This window comes from Magnolia sinica, chromosome 4 (assembly GCF_029962835.1).
Source record: "Magnolia sinica isolate HGM2019 chromosome 4, MsV1, whole genome shotgun sequence".
NCBI classification, from domain to species: domain Eukaryota; kingdom Viridiplantae; phylum Streptophyta; class Magnoliopsida; order Magnoliales; family Magnoliaceae; genus Magnolia; species Magnolia sinica.
Window position 1 is genome coordinate 103,448,311 of NC_080576.1, and position 19,592 is coordinate 103,467,902.

General features: G+C 41.3%; 1 protein-coding gene across 2 annotated transcripts; it reads left to right on the forward strand.

Annotated features, from left to right (window-relative positions):
• The first annotated feature begins 224 nt into the window (after positions 1–224).
• On the forward strand, positions 225–16,241 carry LOC131243581 (protein-tyrosine-phosphatase MKP1). Of its 2 annotated transcripts, none has more exons than XM_058243045.1 (3): positions 225–3,024; positions 14,435–14,618; positions 16,035–16,241. In XM_058243045.1, the coding sequence occupies exons 1-2, from the start codon at positions 535–537 to the stop codon at positions 14,489–14,491; spliced, it is 2,547 nt and encodes an 848-aa protein (XP_058099028.1). In that variant the 5' UTR covers positions 225–534; the 3' UTR covers positions 14,492–14,618; positions 16,035–16,241. The 2 variants fall into 2 exon arrangements, with proteins under 2 accessions (XP_058099028.1, XP_058099029.1); XM_058243046.1 differs by lacking the exon at positions 16,035–16,241 and adding an exon at positions 15,296–15,617.
• Positions 16,242–19,592: the final 3,351 nt, after the last annotated feature.

A 19,592-nucleotide genomic window follows, 5' to 3' on the forward strand; every position in this document is an offset into this window, starting at 1 on the left:
TAACCATCCAAGAAAGGTCAAGAAATCTAACATTAATATTTTAAAGTAAGGGAAATGTTTGATTCAAGACAGATCTATACAATTAACGCTAATTTGATTTAATTTATGCCACGTATGCAATTTCTAAGTGCCTGCGTATCATCTATTACCTTCTTCCAGAGTATCAAAATTTTTATCCTCCTCAAAACTCCTTTTATGTCCTCTCTCTCTAGGGCTGCTCTCTCTCTCTCTCTCTCTCTCTCTCTCAAATCACCTTCTCACCGTTCTCCCTCCCTCCGTCAAATATCTAGGTTTTTTTTTTCCTCCCCCAAAGCTTCCTACTTCTAGGGTTTTATCTCTTCTTTTCTCCTCAAGATTTCATTCCTTCTTGTAATTTCTTTAGAGATTAGGGATTTGAATCCATGTACAGATGAAAAAGAAATCTTCACCTTGATTCGTTCCATTCGTTGCGTGATTAATCGATCGATCTTCCCAAAAATTACCATGCGTTCTGCATCGGCTCCGATTCAGATTTCTTAGCAAGAATTATCGAATATGGTTGGCGAGGATGATGATGCCGGGTCCCGTGGGCCATGCCCGCTGCCCACCGGCGGCGCGGGCCGTAAGACGTTCTGCCGCTCCGTTTCTTGGTCGTTGCCGCGATCCGCGCCGCAGAGCAACGCCCACTTTGATCATGCAAGGGATTGCACAGATGCCACGGAGAAGAACTGCGGGCAGGGGCAGTTTCGACGGTTCCAAGTCCCTCTCACCCCTCGGTCGCAGCAGAACCTGAAGGCACGGTCTTGCCTCCCACCGCTGCAGCCGCTGTCGATTGCAAGGCGGAGCTTGGACGAGTGGCCGAAACCAGGGTCGGATGATGTCGGGGAGTGGCCGCAGCCACCCACACCGAGCGGCAGGGCCGACTCGAGCCGGCCTGGGGAAGGGCTGAAGCTAGATCTGTCCTCGTTTCAGAGGAACCCAGATGTGGCCGCAGGGCAGGCTCTGGTCAAGAGGGATAGGATCGCTTTCTTTGATAAGGAGTGCTCGAAGGTGGCGGACCATATTTACCTTGGTGGGGATGTTGTGGCCCGTAACCGTGACATTCTGAAGGAGCACGGAATTACCCATGTTCTCAATTGTGTAGGATTCGTCTGCCCCGAGTACTTCAAGGCGGATCTCGTGTATAAGACCCTGTGGCTACAAGACAGTCCGTCAGAAGACATCACAAGCATTCTGTATGATGTTTTTGATTACTTTGAGGATGTTCGGGAGCAGGGCGGGCGGGTACTGGTCCACTGCTGCCAGGGTGTATCCCGCTCAACATCGCTGGTGATTGCATATCTCATGTGGAGGGAAGGGCAGAGCTTCGATGATGCATTCCAGTATGTGAAGGCTGCACGTGGGATCGCAAACCCCAACATGGGTTTCGCTTGTCAGCTGTTACAGTGTCAGAAGAGAGTCCACGCTATCCCTCTGAGCCCCAGTTCGGTGCTTCGGATGTATCGGATGGCGCCCCATTCGCCGTATGACCCGCTTCATCTTGTCCCAAAAATGCTGAATGATCCTTCCCCATTGGCGTTGGACTCCCGTGGGGCATTCATCTTGCATGTGCCCTCAGGAATATATGTGTGGATTGGTAAGAGCTGTGAGCATGCAATGGAGCGGGATGCGAAGGCAGCTGCATTGCAGGTTGTTCGATATGAAAAAGTGCAGGGGCCGATTGTAACAATTGCAGAAGGGGAGGAGCCATCGGACTTTTGGGATGCATTTTCGAGTGGTCCACTTCCTGTAGATAAGGAGCAGGTCGAATCAGCAGTCAAGACCGGCACAGGTAAGAAGAAAGTAGATCAGTACAATGTAGATTTCGAGCTTTTCCACAAAGCGATCACAGGGGGCTTTGTGCCACCGTTCTCACAATCGGGAGCAGGCCAAGAGACTCACCTCCCTGCAAGAGAGAGCAATTGGAGTATATTGAGGCGGAAGTTTGTGTCAGGAAGTGTAAAGGAGTGGGTCACTACTTCCAGGGTTGCTCTATCTAGGGTGTATTCTGATTCAATGCTGATGGTAGAAGCCAATACTGGAGTAAGAAAAAGTCAGCCAGTAGTGGACTCCTCGTCATCACCTCATCTTTCTCCGTGTTCTCTATCATCCGATTCCAGCACCAGTTCAAAATCTAGTTCAGACTCCCCCACGACGTCGCCTTCAACGTCTTCCAGTTCACTTACTCCATCACCTGCATCCTCAAACTTGTCCAACTCGTTACCACCATCATCCAAATACTCTCACCCTGTATCGAACAACCAGGATCCTCCTGCTGCCTTCAAGCAATCTTCGAAGTCATTCTCAAAATCAGTTTCACTTCCAGCTAAAGGAGTTGGTCTTTCACTTGCTGAACGAAGAGGGAGCTTATCTCGGTCATTGAAGTTGCCAAAGACAAATATATCCCTTGTATCTCTTGTAAGTCCGCAAGAGGGATTTATGAGGGAGAGCGACAACTACACTTCTGATAACAATGTTTTTGATGTACCAAGTAATGGAGAACACTGCTTAGACTCTGAGAAGCCCAATCCAGTGGAAGATATAAGTCGAAAGATTCTGTTGGGGGGGTCTCTGGGTGAATCGGTCGTTGATAGTTTGTGCCCCGAGGAAGGTGATTTGGTGGAGGCATGTGGAGTTGTGAGTGAATGTCCCTTGAATGAAGGTCTAGGGTCATCTGTTTTGACTCGGTTGATTGAAAATGGGGCAGAATATTTGAACCGCGTTTGCCCTGTGGTATACAGCTGGCCTGTTTTAGAAAAGATTGTAGAATTTGGTACGATTGATCTTGACTCCAAGGCAGTGTTTCTTTTCTTATCTCCAGATGCAGGTCTAGACAAGCATAAGGTTGGGATGCTGTATTTGTGGGTAGGAAGTTGCTTTGAACATGATAGTAGTAGTCAAATGGATAGCCACAGAGAGATAGGTGAAGCAAAAGAGATTGACTGGAATCGAGTTGGTTCTGACGTTCTTACTTTTATGGGTCTGCCAAAGGACATCCCCATTAAGGTATGGAATACAACTCTGGATATCTGTTAATAAGTTGCAATGTATGAGTTGGTCAGGTTTACTATTTCATGTGCCCTGTCCCTGCCCACACATGTGCCACATCCGAGCTGCGCATTAGATGGGCGGTCCAATGAACAGGTGGACCACGCTCGTTCCTTGAACGTGGACCACTGGATAGTTTTTCTCTCCATCCATTTTTTCATATGCATGTAACCCACCTGATGACTGCACCAACTGATTCTTGGCCCAGGGTATCCACACACTGATCCCATCTCTGATGCATGGCTGGCTGTGGCACATGAATGCCACATTTTCCGGTGTGGACGTGCAGGGACTGGCATGTAGTGGTAGCAAAACCTCTGAATTGGTTTGTTATAGGAAAGTGCAAAGTTTGTCTTCTGGTTGGGTTTGAAATTTCATTCAGGCTGCAAAACTTCTACCAGATAGTTTAGTGAATGTATTATTTGAGCTTAGAAGTGGCATTTTGAGAAGTGATGATTTCTTGCTTGCTGGTTACATTTTGTAATGTTGTTTGTTTTCTATATTTCTTATTGCTATTCTACAATGTTTTGGTGCCTTTTTAAAAATAAAATAAAATAAAATGAATAATGTACTTGGTTAAAGTGAGGAAAGAAAAGATTACATAAAGGGCAGAAATTGTGCTACAAAATGACAAGGTCTTTGCGCTCCCATACCTTTTCCCTATTGATCTGCCTCTTGATTACCTTCTCTTGGGACAGGAGAAAACTAAATCGAGAGATGCAGTGATTCTCTAATCTCGTCAATTATGCTAGATAGTCGCGGTTCATTTTCACTGCTTTTAGCTCAGCCACCAACATGTGCATGTCACCTTGAACTCATCTGGCGCTGGGGTGAAAACATTACATAAGACGCATCCGTAGGCAATAGTCTTGCCTCAAAATGGGGCGGAGACACTCTGTGTTGTCAATTATTTATTTATTTATTTACATAAGAGGCATAATTGTGCTGCTAAAAGAGAAAGGATTTTGCGCTCCGTAGTTTTACCTCTTTATTTTCTAGATAGTCATGGTTCATTTTCACTGTTTTTAGCTCAGCCACCAACATGTGCATGTCGCCTTGAACTCATTTGGCGCTGGGGTGAAAACATTACATAAGAGGCTTCCGTAGGGAATAATCTTGCCTCAAAATGGGGCGGAGGGCCTGTGTTGTCATTTTTTTAAATTTTTTTTTATTTTTAAATAATTTACATAAGAGGCAGAATTGTGCTGCTAAAAGAGAGAGGATTTTGCGCTCCCTAGTTTTACCTCTTTATTTTCCTTATGATTCCCTTGTCGTGAGAGGGAACGGCTAGTGTCGTGGGTTTGCTCCCCGCAGATGTGGTTTTGATTCCCCTTCCCATGCTTTACCCAATGCATGTGGTTTGCGGATGATTGTGTGCATCTGCAGGGAATAGTCTTGCCTTCAAAAGGGGGAGGGACACCCTGTTGTCATAAAAAAAATTTAAATCAAGAGATGTGATGATTCTGCAATACTGTCAATGATGCTAGCTAGTTGCCATGGTTCTGTTTCTCTGTTTTAAGCCCATACCACTGCATGTGCATGTCACCTTCAACCCAATCCAACATTCAATTGGCTCTACAAAATGAAAGCCAGTAGTAAGGGCTCTAGCTTCCGTTTCAACGGAATCATTATTACCAGTAGGGATCAAGTTTGCTATCTTTACTGACCATGGTTGTCTCAAGCAGTGCTATGTACTCTTGCTAAACCAAGCTGCTGGCAAAATTAAGCTTTAACATGCAATGGAGAAAGAAATCTGGAAATTTGGAGTCCAGATCTCTGTCATCATTGGAACAGTTAAGATATGCACCTGGGTCCGCAGGTTCAATCTTCCAGCACCTGGAGCAGTTTGTATATTCACTTTGAGCACTTCAGTGTCTTCTATAGAACCATATGCAGGATGTAGACTAGCATTGTACCCATGGAATAGGAAAAACTAGGAATATGTGTTTACAATCCAAACCATAGGGTAGGTGTTTACAATTGTCAGAGGCCAGAGGGGGAAGGATCCTTGAAAAAGAAAAGAAAATCAATCAACCCCTACACCTAATTTCTAATCCTATTAAATCAGAGAAATGTCCTTTTTTTTTTTTTTTTGAGAGAGAGTTAAAAAAATATATTAAAAAAAGGAGAGAAACAAATGCCAACTGCACAGCAGAGTGACTAACCGGAGGTTAGAGCACCCTGAAACAAACAACTAAAAGGAAATAAAACAACAAAATTCGGTCTAACAGGATGGCCAGAAAGGCTTTATGTAGCAAAAGAAAACACAGCTGCAACAAGAGAATTTTGTTTCTTATTGGCAACAAAAAATTTTACTAGATAAAATCTCCAAACAGGAAAGGAGGTGCAAAACAATCATGTCAATGGATAAGAGTCGCTTATAAAGAATACCATGGACCCCTTTGCCAATACATCAACATTTTACTATTGGATTCACGATTAATCAGATACAGAATATCCACGGAGCAAGATATCATTTTTAGTTCATTCATAAGGAAGGCCAGCTTCTATGGACATGGACATTTTCCTGAAGCCCAATCAACCGCTTTACTAGAACCCCCCTTCACAATCAGAAACCCGCCAAGTCAGCTTGCGAGAAGCTCCATGCCAACTTTGATTGCCAAACTTAGAAACTTCGTATATTCCTTTCTTCTAAGAGCATAGAAGCTGCTCTAGATGATATTTATAACTGAAAGACGCCAACTTTGATTGCCAAACTTAGAAACTTCGTATATTCCTTTCTTCTAAGAGCATAGAAGCTGCTCTAGATGATATTTATAACTGAAAGACGGCAAACTCTCCTTAAACTACTTCCATTAAAAGACAACGGCATGGAAAAGCTCCGTAAAAAAACAGACTTCCCAACTATCACAAGATCACAAATGCCTCATAGTTTTTAGTGTTTTTATTTTTATTTTTTTATTTTTTTAATTTCTTTTGAATTGATAAACCTCCCGAAGACAAGAACCTCTTCAAGCAACTTCCAAAAAAATAATCCATGTAAGCTGTAAGGTGGCCCTTCTGATGTTGGTGCCAATATGGTAAGGCTGTATGTCGGCCAATGCTCATGCATCGTTCTTTGGGTTATCAATGGGCGGTGTCCAGCCCCAGCTTGGTCCAATTAAATTTCGGACCTGAAATTTAGGCCTGTTCTGGCCTGTTGGCATGAAAGTCAGGCCCTTATCTTTCAAAAAAAAAAAAAAAGTTAAGATTTCTGCTAAAGTTTACTAAAGACTGCTACTAAGCTTGTATGTCTAAATCGATCTCTTTGCGATGAGGAAGCTGAGGAGTGTGTGACCCTTTTAGATCATATTCATCTCTTTGCCCTGTATCCCTCTGATCTGCATAAGATGATGTGGAGGGATAGAAAATCGGGATTATTCTTGGTTAAATCTTTCTACTCTCTTGCGAGGTGGTGTCCGTCAAGGGGTGACGGGATTCACCAAGTTCGGTTGGCGCTAGAATGTTTTTCCAAAGATAGTTGCCTTCGGTTGGTTGGTAGGAAGGAAGAAAGTCCTTACTATCGATAGCCTTTGGAAAAGATCGATGGCGATACCCAATATTTGCATTTTGTGCATGCACAATGAGGAGACAGTGGACCATCTTTTTGTTCACTTCCCTTTTGTGGGGAAGATTTGGGCGGATATTATGGGATGTTTTCAAATGGCATGATCCATTCTGGAAATGGTGGATCTTCTTTTGATTGCTTGGCATGGGATGGGTCTCAAGGAAGAAAAGTGAGCGCTTTGGAGAATGACTTTACTCGCAATTTGGTGGGCCATTTGGGAAGAAAGAAATGCTAGGTTTTTCAACAATGCTAGGAAGCCAGTCGAAGGAGGTTCTCAAAGGGCTAGAGCGTTGGTCATTGAATGGGCTTCCTGTGCTCCTAATTTAAAGTGTTGTAATGTCTTTTCTTGGGTACTAGACTAGTTGGGTCGCTCTCTCAGCCTCCCTTTTGTTGCTTTAGCTTTTGGCTTTTGATGTTGCAGATTTTTCTCCTTTTTAATAAAATTTTGTGATCTTTCAAAAAGAAGAAGAAGAAGCTTGCATGTCTAAATATGTGAGCTCCAAGACCTCTTCTTTTTTCAGGATGAGTGTATTGTTAGTTGTTTACTGCCTTATTTACTCAAACTTCTTTCATGGAATTCATCAAACACCTATAATATATCTGTTGTTGTACCAGAAGGCTTTATAAAAGCCATCATGAGACTAGGTGTTTTGTGCCCTTCCATATCATAGACTAAACTTTTAACCTCCTCTTCCATGGACTCCTGCTTAAACCATTCTGAATTATCTGCAAGGATGACATTAAACTGAAAACATCAAGGAGTGGCCTAGGAAAATCTCTTTTGGATAGAGCTTATGGAAATAATTAATTACTTCATGTCCAGGGTCCTGTTTATCTGCACCTGTATTTCCATATACTGTTATTTCAACCATGGGATTCTTCAATGCTCATGCATCATTCTTACAGTTGTCAATGGGCGGTGTCCAGCGCCAGCTTGGTCCATTTAAATTTTAGGCCTGAAATTTAGGCCTGTTCTGGCCTGTGGGCATGAAAGTCAGGCCCTTACCTTCTTGTAATTTGTTAGCTAGGAGTTCTGCCGGAGTTTAACAAAGACTGCTACTAAGCTTGCATGTCTAAATCTGCAAGCTCCAACACCTCTTTTTTTTTTCTTTTTCCAGATGAGTGTATTGGTAGTTGTTCACTCCCTTATTTACTCAACTTCCTTCATGAAATTCATCGAACACCTACGTTATATCTGTTGTCCCAGAAGGCTTTATAAAGGCATCACGAAACCATTGGGACTCAATGCTTTGTGCCCATTCATATCATAGACTTGCTCTTTAACCTCCTCTTCCACGGACGTCCGCTCAACCCATTCTGAATCACCTACAAGGATGACATTAAAAACCAAAAACATCAAGGTGCAGCCGAGTAAAATATTCTTTTGGATAGAGCTTATGGAAATAATTGCTGACTTCCTGTCCGGGGTCCTCCTGTTTATCTGCAATTGTATTTCCATCCACTGTTAATTCGAAATTGGGATTCTTCCTTCTTCCATGAGCCAACTAAGTAGAAGAATTTGGTATTCCCTTCATTGAGCCATGAGGTCTGAGGTTCCTGATAGCAAGAAATTTTTCCATCTTAATATATCTCTAAACTTTCTTTTTGGCTCCCTTATTTTCCCTTCATGCTGATTCAAATGAGCCCTGTATCTTCCGTCATCACTGATGATTGTCAACTGTCATTTCCCAAGGGTGTCAGCTTTCCTGCCCTCCAACTTCTTGAAAGCTGTTCCATTCCTTGATTTATTTTTTTAAGAATCTTCTTTTGAGAACGATACTGAACCCAACCTTCAGCTGCACTTCCGTTCCACCATATCCCTCAACGAACTTGGCAGAACCCGCTGCTAAATTCTAACCACACCTTTTTGAATCCGAAAGAATCTGAAAGCTGTAGGACCAACAGACATACCTATGAATGAAAGAGTATCTAATGATTAAAATTGGGGCTAGCTAGGGTGGTGGAAGAAACCCTGATGAGGTACTCTTCCCATGAAAGAGAGTAGGAATCAATCAAGCTTCAATTTCACCTCTTCTTATTCGCTGGACAACTTGAATATACCTCCTTGAATTGGGATGTCTATAAGCTTGTTAGAATTAGTGAAGTCTGAATCATTATAATGTTTGAAGAGATTCCACATCCCCTCCCAGTTTCTCACAAGGGAACCAAATATCATTGAAATCTCTCCCTACACAATAGAGAAGATTCCAACTCCTTGCAAAGGCATTCAGTTGTTCCTACATCTCCTCTCTTCTCTGCCCTTCTGATCTCTTTCAGTTCTAATGCATCTAACTTCTTATCTGTGGAATCTTTAAAAAAAAAAAAAAAAACCCCTTCTTTTCTTTGGGACTGATGAGACATGCATTAAAATTCTTTTTTTGCATGGCGTGACAATATTTTATTGAACAGAGGCTATATACAAGATCAGCCAAGGCCTAAAGCTAGCTACTCTCTCAGCATATTGACTCGACACTGATCTGCAAACCACAACAGAAAGATACCCAGATAAAAACCAGATGCTAAGCAGGATCCAACAGGGCCCCAGATGGATTTGACTGTGTCAAGTGAAGTTCTGTCCTCGTGAACGTAAAGGACTAGACAGTTCACATGATTGTGTCTTGCTTTGGATGCATAGAAACAATCCCATGTGCACATCCGCTGCCCCCATGAGGTTCTGTTGACAATTGGAATTCCAGAATCAGGATAATTCATATTTGGAGTATTTATTCCCAACTCCTGGTTAGTTATTAGAGTTGGATTCTCCCTTTACTATTGCTCTATATCGGTACTTGATCGGGTTGCTCTCAAATTTTAGGATGTGTTTTACTGTCGGTTTCCATATCTTGTTGTAAGGAACAAACTTTTGAATTGAAAGAGGAGGTCCATTGACATAACTTATGATGGTTGGTTATCAATCTCTTGTGGCGCAATTGGCGTTGGTGTTAGTGATATGCCAGTTATAATTTGGAATGCTACATTCTTTCTGATGCAAATTGTGGAACCAATAATGAAGTATCTGCACTAGGCAAAAGTTTGTCAAGTTTCTTTTATCTTCTCTCAAAGCAATTGTCTTTGCTTCCGTTAGTTCCTCTTCCAGGATGAGCGCTTCCCCCAAAGAGATGCATACGTTCTTGATTCCGTATTCACGAATTTGGAAGTCTCTTCCCGAAAAAGAGAATGTTCCATTGTCCTTAAAGAGCATTATAAATTACACTGCTCCTAGTTTCATTGGGACACTGAGGGAATGTATTGACTGTCCATTAGGTCGGCACACATTTCATGGGCTACCATGCAAAATGCAGTAGGGATGTAAATGGGTTGAGTTGACTCAATGGGTCACTAGACCTGTTATCCCAGTTAAATGTTCCATTTCTCTTAGAACATTGCAACTTATAGTGCTCCTAGTTGCATGAGTCTGCACTGTCCGTTAGGTCCAGCACATATTTCATGGGCTGTCGTGCAAAATTGCACCAATCAGTAGGGATGTAAATGGTTCAGGTTGACTTGACGGGTTGATGGACCTTCCCAGTAATAAACAGGCCTAGATCTCAAATTGGATCCACTGGTTAGGGGTTGGTACAAAACACCTTGTTGATAAATGGGTGAGGTTTAGAACTTCTCAAAAGTCGACAACCCTATTACCTCTACTTCCAAGGTGATGTGTCTTCTTGGTTATATGCTCGGGAGATTAAAAGTCTTTCCCAAATCATATGAATCTGATCTCCATGACTATTAGTTCCCAGCCATTGTAGCTGGAGATTCTTGAAATGCTATCGGCTGGCCCTCTCTGGCATCAGTCCTTGGAAGATTGCAGATAGGATTGATGAGGTTCAAAACGTTTGTAGTGCTCATCAGGCCATCATCAGACACATTGAGGGCGTTAACGCTGATCAGCTTGCCAAAGAGGGTGCTGTTAAGATTTAAGTCTTTTGTGAGGATAATAGATCTGGCTGATGGGTCTTCCCTTGTTTAGCTGTTTTCTTTCAGTTTTCTTTTTGTCCATTTTTTGCCGTCTTCTTCCTCGGCCTGTTTTATCTTTACCTGTTTCTTTTCTTTAATAATATTTGCTTGCCTTCAGAAGAAAAAAAGACTACAGTTTACCATTTTGTTAATCTTGCTGGAATATATTGTATCAATCTTGTTTTCATCACTTATGCAAGTGAATACTATTTTCATCATCACTGCCATTGCCACTGCTGCATCCCAGCTTTTTTGTGGTGGGTTTTACGAATCCTGTTTCACAAAAAATTCTCATCATTAATCATTGTTGTCATTGGTTTTGGGTTCAGCTTTGAATCTGGTTTCATCAAGAATTCCTATTAGGTCCTCCTCCAATCCTCCTTTCTGGCTCTTCAGCTCTCTATAATTTTGCACATCTTACTGGGCCCGTCTTCACGAGCACATGGCTGAACCATCTCAAGCAGCTCTCCATTTTATATCTCAGAGTGGGGCTACACCTTGGTTGCTTCGAATGGCTCATTCTTAAACCCATCTTTCCTAGTGTTCCTATACATGCATCCAAATATCCTCGTCCCCTGTTTATACTTCCTCTTAATTAACCGACGCTGTGCACTATATAGCTTAGCTAGTCTAATAGTTTTGTTATGATAATTTCTCCTAGTTTTATTGGCACGTGTGATCACACAGCACTCTAGAGTCTCATCTCCCCTTCATTTGTTCAACTCTAATTTTATTGCAAACGTTCTCTTGAGCTCTCCATTGTTCCGAATGATAGAGTTAATAGAATGGAAGATATCACTTTGAGGAATCTCCTGGTCAGGAAATGATTTAATGACTTCACAGATTACTCATTCAAAACTCTAGAGATGTTGCTAGAGTGTGGTTCCAAACTCCACAAGTAATCCCTCAAAACTGGTGATCGTCTCATCCCTTAAAACTAAAGATGAGGGATTGATTGGCAGCATTTCATTTCAATTAAAAACCATCCTTTAGCAAGACAGACTTTAAAAACTATCCTTTTGGGAATGTCTTGATGGAAAGTGGAAACCACTTTACTTTGCATCCCATGTCTTTGCAACCACGACTGAATTCAGGAGGAAAGATGTCCCACCTGCTTCCCTACCCTCGGGTATAATTAGTGAATGCTTCTCTTTCTTGTTTTCTTAGTAGAATTGATGACCAATGAATGGCATTTTGTTGGTACTCCTGTGGCTTTACTTTCGTGTTCCTAATCATCTCATACTTTTGGCTTCACCCTTACTCTGTAGTTTTCACTTCTAAGAAAAGTCTGTGTGAACTGGAGGCTTACCCTTGATGCATATTCTTCCTTTTAGTTTCTGACTTTGCCAATTTTCTTCATGCCTGTTTCAATTAGATGTGGAACGAGAATAGAATGGGATGTGATGCATCCTGCAAGATGCAGAATGCATGAAGTGCTAAATTTTCCCATCCACAATATCCGTCTCAACACGAGAACATTGTGATAATAGGTTGTGGCCCATTATCATTCTGTTCTCATTCAAGGTGGCAGACAAATGTTCCTGTACACATTTAGCAGACACCACAAACCAGTCCTTGGCCTATTGCTTTTCACTGCTTAAACGATGCTCAGAAGCTGTAGAGATCAAGTCTTGTCAACCCTGTTATTGTAGTTCGATCAGCTCTCAATTGCAGTCAGACATGGTTAGTCTGATCGGCCACTAAAATCTAGAATCCTGAATCTGTTTCCAGCAGATTAAGCAGTTGTTTCTTCTTCAGCCAGTGGCTCAAGATGGTTGAGACAATTTTCGTGTGATGTGTCACATTGAAAAGCCATGAAAATTGTCTTATCAACTACTGTGCACCATGTCATCGATAATCCACTCTGCATTGCAAATGGAGAAGGATTAGATAGGTTGTTGGTTAAACTATAGGGCACTGCATGTTCACAAATTTCTGCCTGTGTACTTATAAATGATAATAGAACTTTCTTGGAAAGATAACTGAATTTTCTTCACATAAATTAAGTCAAGTAGTTGCTGTTCAAATACTGAGAGGATATGACATTGTTAAGGATATGTATGAGGGAGCGATAACAAATGTGAGGACCACTGGTGAAAGACAACTGAGTACTCAATTACTATAGGCTTTAAGCCTGCGCCTTTTTACATTGGTTATGGACGAGTTAACGAGGCATTTGCTGGAAAAGATTCCATGGTGTATATTGAGGAAAGGTGTAAATACAAAGCTAGATTTATGGAAGGTTGCTTTAGAATCTAGAGGATTTAAAATTAGTTAAGACTAAAACAGAGTATATGGAGTGCACCTTTAGTAATAATAATAGGAGTGAAAGTAAGGAATTAGTTAAGATTGCTGACCAAGAAGTTTCCCAAAATGACCAATTTTGGTACATGGGTCAATAATTCATGAGTGGAGAGATTGAAAAGGATATTACCCATAGAAATCAAGCTGGGTGGAAGAAATGGAGATGTGCCTCTAGAGTATCATGTGATCACTGTGTACCACTGAAACTGAAGGGGAATTTTTATTGGATGGCTATAAGACGAGCCATTGTTTAAGGTACAGAATGTTGGGCAGTTAAACAACATGTTCATAGGATAAGTGTAGCTGAAATGAGGATGTTGAGATGGATGAGTGGCAAGATGAGGAATGATAGAATAAGAAATGAATGCATACGAGGGACTTTAGGAGTAGTACCAATCATTGTTGTCATGTGCGACGACATATGCACATATCCATATGCAAATCGCATATGCAATCATGCCCTATGCAAAAATATGCGATCTATGCGATCGCATATTGGCCAACGGTTGGCACATTATTTAATTTATTTATTTTTTTGTAAAAAAAACTTTTTGTCAATAAGAAGGCTTCCAAAACTCCCCCATTTGCAATATTCTCACTCCAAAACTCTTTTACTCTATTCTTCTCTTACATTTCTTAATTCCAAGTGGTCTTACTCTCTCTCTCTCTCTCTCTCTCTCTCTCTCTCTTATATTTCCTACTTCCAAATGGTCTTAATCTCTCTCTTATATTTCCTACTTCCAAGTGGTCTCTCTCTCTCTCTCCCCTACATTCCCTCTCTTGGAAGTTGAAAGATCAAGATTCAAGCACTTGTTATTTAATTCGTTGTTTAATTGATTTTATTTCTCTCAAATATATTTTAAATAAGTAAAATTAGTTATTTATTAACTTAGGAAAGTTACCCTTAATTTTCTTCTTCTTTTTAAAAAAATTAAAAAAAAAATTTACAATTTTTTTGAATTTTTCCATAATTTTCAATTTATTTATTTTTTCAAAATTTTTCCCCAAAAAAATATGCGGTCGCATATGCGATTCGACAACATTGGTACCAATAGGTAATGAGATGAGGAAAAGTTGACTTGGATGGTTTGGTCATGTACATCGGAGACCAAGAATCGTGCCGGTTAGGAGTGAATTAGTACAAGTTAAAGGGGAAATACCCAAAAGGATGTGGGTGGAGGTAGTAAGAAAGGACGTGATGACTTATGGTCTAACTGAAGATCTGGCCCTTGATAGAGTGGAATGGGGGAACAAGGTTCATTAAACCGACCCCAGTAAATAGGGGATGAGGCTTGGATGATGATGATGAGTTGCTGTTGACGGCATGTAGATATCAAGTTAGAATGATATCCACTTGTTGTGCTGGAAGATGTATGAGCAAAAAAAAGTCAATTTTGTTATTAGATTTTCTTGTTTCCTCATCTGTGTTTTTTTTTTTTTTTTGCTTTGCTCTTGCATCAGTTCGTAAGTGTCACTTGTGATTGGATTTTTTTATTCATGATTCTGAGTTTGTATGTTGAATGATGGATTGGACAGGTTGTTAAAGAAAAAGAGGAGCCAGATGAATTCCTTGAATTGTTGAAATTTTTTTAGCATCACTGAACCAGTGAAAGATATGGATGCAAGGGCCCAAACACCGCCATGGTTTCTGCAGTTCACAAGTCATGCTGCCGACAATTTTTGGCGTTTTCTAAGTGCTTCAGCTGACAAAATCAGTGAGGTAATTAAATTACTTTCCCTTTCTGTACATAAGTCGAATTTTTTTAGGGGCTGTTTGGATTGGTGGAAAACAGGATTCAACTGTGGGAAAGGAAATTGGTTTCCTCAGATGTGATGGTTTCCCTTGTTTGTGAACGACAAGAAGACTTGAGGATATCGGTTTTCCTTCCCACAGTTATCCTCAGGAAAGGGTCATTTCCTTTTCCTTTCTAAAACCTAAGAAATGAGTTTTCCACGCTTTTTGAGAGACAACTCCCACTTTTTTACCGTTGACCATTCCACATTTCCATTGAAACCATGTATGCTAAAACAAACATGTTATTGAAGGATTCTTTTCCATAGTTTTCCTTTCTTCAACTAATTTTTGGTTTTCACCAGTCCAAACAGGCTAAAGAGGATACTGTATAAGGTGAAGGGGATGTCCTACATTAAGTGAAGGTTTAGGAACCCCCTCCCAGGCAAGGAATCTGTTTTGGAGTTCCCTTCCCTACAAACATGAGATAATTGGGAAGGACAAACATCTTAGTATTACCCGCATCTCATTAGTTCTGCACTTTTGATTCATTCAAAATCCTTGCAAGCCTCAGCCCAGACAACCGTTTGGCAAGTAAAACCCACCACCATTTCAACCCCTTCTGCTTTGTTCCTGAACATGCATGATTGTTGTGCTCTTTCCAGATCTGCCATAATGTGGCTGTGGCTACCAGGCAAAGGTCCCAAGGAGCATGGCCTTGGGTTTGGAGAAAATCCAAGGAACCTGTGTGCAGTTTTCAGGCTTGACAGCCTCTATAATTTCTACCCAACATTTCATTAGTTCTTCATTGGCTTCCTTTGAACTCCATTGCAAGCCTCAAACCATGACTGTGCTGTGAATTCTGTGAACCGCTTTTCAACTCCTTCAGCTTTGTTCCAGAACTAATTATCCCTACTGAGATAGTTAGCTTCCAGATAATCCCCTGCCCCCCAACCACATTAAAAAAAAAAAAGAAAAAAAGAAGAACCACATAGAGGATAAATAGAACTTATATGCACCATATTCAGTCAAATCCAAAATGGTTGATTGGCTGTGCTTTTGTTGATCCAATGGTTGCGAGCTTCTAAATGCTGTTTTGGAGTTCCCGTCCCTGTAAACATGAGAAAACTGAGAAGGATAAACAGCTCACTGATATTGTTTAAGTGCCAAAGCAACATTTGCAGTGCATCTATGCCATGTTTTCTGACAGAATCTGCTCTGGTCCAAAAGTTCGAGGAAAGTAAAAAACTGCCACAATGCAATTTGACTCCAGAGTCATTGTTCACTTTTTTTGTTGATTCTTTAAAAAAAAAAACAGAGAGCTGTTTTCACATTTGATTGATTTTTGCTGGGTGGTCTCATGAGAGGGATTTAAAAGCTTTACAACATTTTCCTATTTTATAGGAGGCCGCCATTGAAGTCATTCGTGGCGATTCGAGATTTGGCCCGCCTGGATGTACAGTGTCAGCTCTCTAAGCCACCACCCCTACCCAGATAAGCAAAAGCTTGTATTTTGTCTAACTGATTTTGAATTTTCTCATGTACATCATCACGAAACGTTTGATTTCCATGTCCTTTAGCGAGAAGAGTAGATTGAATTTTCGTTCCTAACTGATTAATCTTTGTTTTTAACACACACCAACGGGGATTGTGCACAATTCTGGCTTCACATATCATCCCCAGAATGCCAGCCTTTGATTTTGTGCAGCTGTATGATGCAAATCAAGCTCCCTCACACTCTCAGTTGTGACTGTATTAGTTCTCTTTATATATATATATATATATATATATATATATATATGAATGAGAAGGTCTCAAGTCAAACCGGTTGGACCACAAGTTATGGTCCACCCGGTTGATGACTTCCCACCTGTTAGGTGCATTTGACATCCAACCCATCCAATAGCCTGCCCAAACCACAAGGATCACCAAATGCAAAAACCATTCATATCCACTTATCGAGTAAGGTAATTGTAATTTTCTATTTATCAATGGATACACATTGTTTTCTATGGTGTGACCCACTTGATGAGTGGATAGGGATGATTTTTTCATAAGGTAATCTGCATGGTGGGGCCAAGCTATTGGATGGGTTGGAAAAGTTTAATTAGACATTGTTCCAAGCTCAAGCACCCGTTCTTGATTTTCACTCCGATTAGAAGTCAAGCGGTATCGAGAAAGGAAGTAGGCTTTGGTAAAATCAATCTAATCAGATCACTGAAGGAAGTCAACTCCTTAGGGCAAGTCGTTTCAAGTCAAGCCAAAAATCACTCCTTTAAATCAGGTGGCTTGCTTCTGTTAGGTGCATTTAAGAGAGCTGATGCCACTCTTTTAAATCAGGTGGCTTGCTTCTGTTAGTTAGCATTTAAGAGAGCTGATGCCGGGCATACGTCTCCTCTCTCTATGGGGATCGCTCACTCGGCTAGTAGAAACTACTCTGTAGCAGTAAGCGAGGGGAACGTAGTCAAATCTCCAGCCATAACTCGTATTCCAATCGGTTGGACTTGAGGGATTTTATAATGCATGTCATAGTTATGTGAGGTGGTACACGTGTCAAAGATCTAGGCCATTCATCAGTTAAGACCCACTAAGAAACTAAACTTCAAAGAAAGGTACATATGCATGTTAAATCTGGATCGTTGGACTTTTATTAACAACCCACTCTTTTCACAAGTATTTGTCATGCTTGATTATAAGATCATCATTTTAAAAAATTATTATTATTATTATTTATTTTTTGTCCCTGGCGCATGTTGACAATGTAATCTATCTAATGCACGGATCTGGTTTTGAGTTAGATGGTCCAAATCTATGATAGATGTGTAGCCCATCCTACATTTAATCTGCCTTCACATATCTCCTCTTCCCAAGGGTAACGCGCCATTGCTTTCCCAGACATGGAAGGAAAGAGTTCATGTTGAACAGATCTACCCCGTCCATCATGTGGGCCACCTCGTGTTTGGATAGGGGGCTGATTGGGCTACACCATGATAAATAGTTAAGATAGGAAGTCCCACCGTTAAAATCATCCAAATTGTGTGGCCTACTGAATTGTATATACGGTTGTTGTGGTGTTTTACAGAGAGTAATGCTTTTGATGGGCCAACCTGTTAGATGGGTTGGATGTCATGTTTACATAACACAGGTTGATGATATGTGCTGGCTGGACATTAAACGGTACTCCAGCCCGCTGAACTTGGACTTCAAAAAAATAATAAAAAAATAAAAATTGGAAAAAGGAATTTCAGCAGAGGCTCGATCTTGATTTTTTATGGGGCTCACCTTGATGTGTGTATGTGTGATCCACTCCAACCATTGGACGTGTAATCTGATGTTGAGCAAAAACTAAAAATCAAGCCCACCCGTGATTCTGGTGGGGCACACAAAGGAATATAGTTGGAATAGAGACGTCCACTCTTGATTTTTATAGGGACCACCAAGGAGATTATACTAAATCCAATCCAATCATTAGATTCCACACTAAAACATAAACTTAGGCCTAGGGCCTAAAGTTCATGTCAATCCATCTTTCAAGTGGGCTACACCAACTTAAATAGTTTGGAGGGTGAGCTTTTCCTTATCTACTCTTTCCAGTCGTGTGGTCCACCTGAAGCACAGATGGGCCTGCTTTTTGGGCCCTAGGTGTAACGTGAGGTCACTCACCGGATGTTTGGGGTAGATTTAAAATTAATACCAAGTAATAGTGTTTTGGGAACAAGTACCACACGGACTTCCACCTCTGATTTTTTAGGGGCCTACTCTGACATGTATGTAAGATCCACTCTGACCATTAGATGTGAAATCCAGTGATAGGCCCATAGCCAAGAAATCAGGCTAATCGTATGATTTAGATGGGCGACACCAATGGGAACAATTAGGAGAGAGACATCCACTCTTGATTTTTATGGGGCCCATCATGATGAAACTATGAAATCCATTCCAGCCATTAGATATCGCACCAAAAGTAAGCCTGAGTCCCAAAAATCAGGTCCATATATAATTCATGTGAGCCACACCAAGGGAAATAGTCTAGAGGGAGAACCTTTCCATGTACACTGTTTCCAGTCTTGTGGTCCACCTGAACTAAGGATGGGGATGAAATTTGAGACCTTGATCTAACATGGGGTGACATACCTGATGGTCGGGGTTGATTTTACCTTAACATAATGATGGGGCCCACCCAAGTGGCGGCCGCTTTTCCATGCCAAAATGAAATTAGTCTGCAGTGGAAACATTTACTTACACTAATTAAGAGGGAATTTTTTCATTAAATAGAAAATGCAAATGTCCAAATGTCCAACTAGTTGTGTGTGAGCATCACTCATCAATATGCCCCACTAATGGCTGGAGAATTGTTTCTTTGCACCCATACTTTCCATTTGTTTTTGTCCCCTCTTGATGAGTGGACTAGCCTGGTTTGGCCTGCATGCACACAGTTGGGGCCACCCTGATGGATGGCTTCGACCTGGCATGTGTATGGGGGTGGAGCTATGCATGTGGGATTTGGAAATGTCATTTGGTCGATGGGTAGTATGTAGGCATCTTTGCTCAGTTTTTAAGACTCCAGTTGATTTGAATCGTGTGGCCCAGTTGAATTACAATAGACATAATATAGTGTGACACACCTCATGGACGGTGGATTTCACATCAACACCAAGGTAGAGCCCACCCAAGCCGCCCACTACATTTCCTAGAAAACACTGTCAAATAACTCCTTTTTACTCGATGTGTGAGATGCGTACGAAGATAACTCGACACCCACTCTTTATTTTTGGAGGCCCACCTTGATGCGTATGTGAGATCTAAAATGAGCCAGCCAAACGGATGAAAGGCGTCGATATACAACAAATGCATTGAGGTCAGCCTGGCATCACCCACTACCGCCACCACCAGCGGCTTGACAGGCTTTTGGAATTCCTGGTCCAAGCCCAACCCATTTACGGGATTGAAATTTAAGCCCGA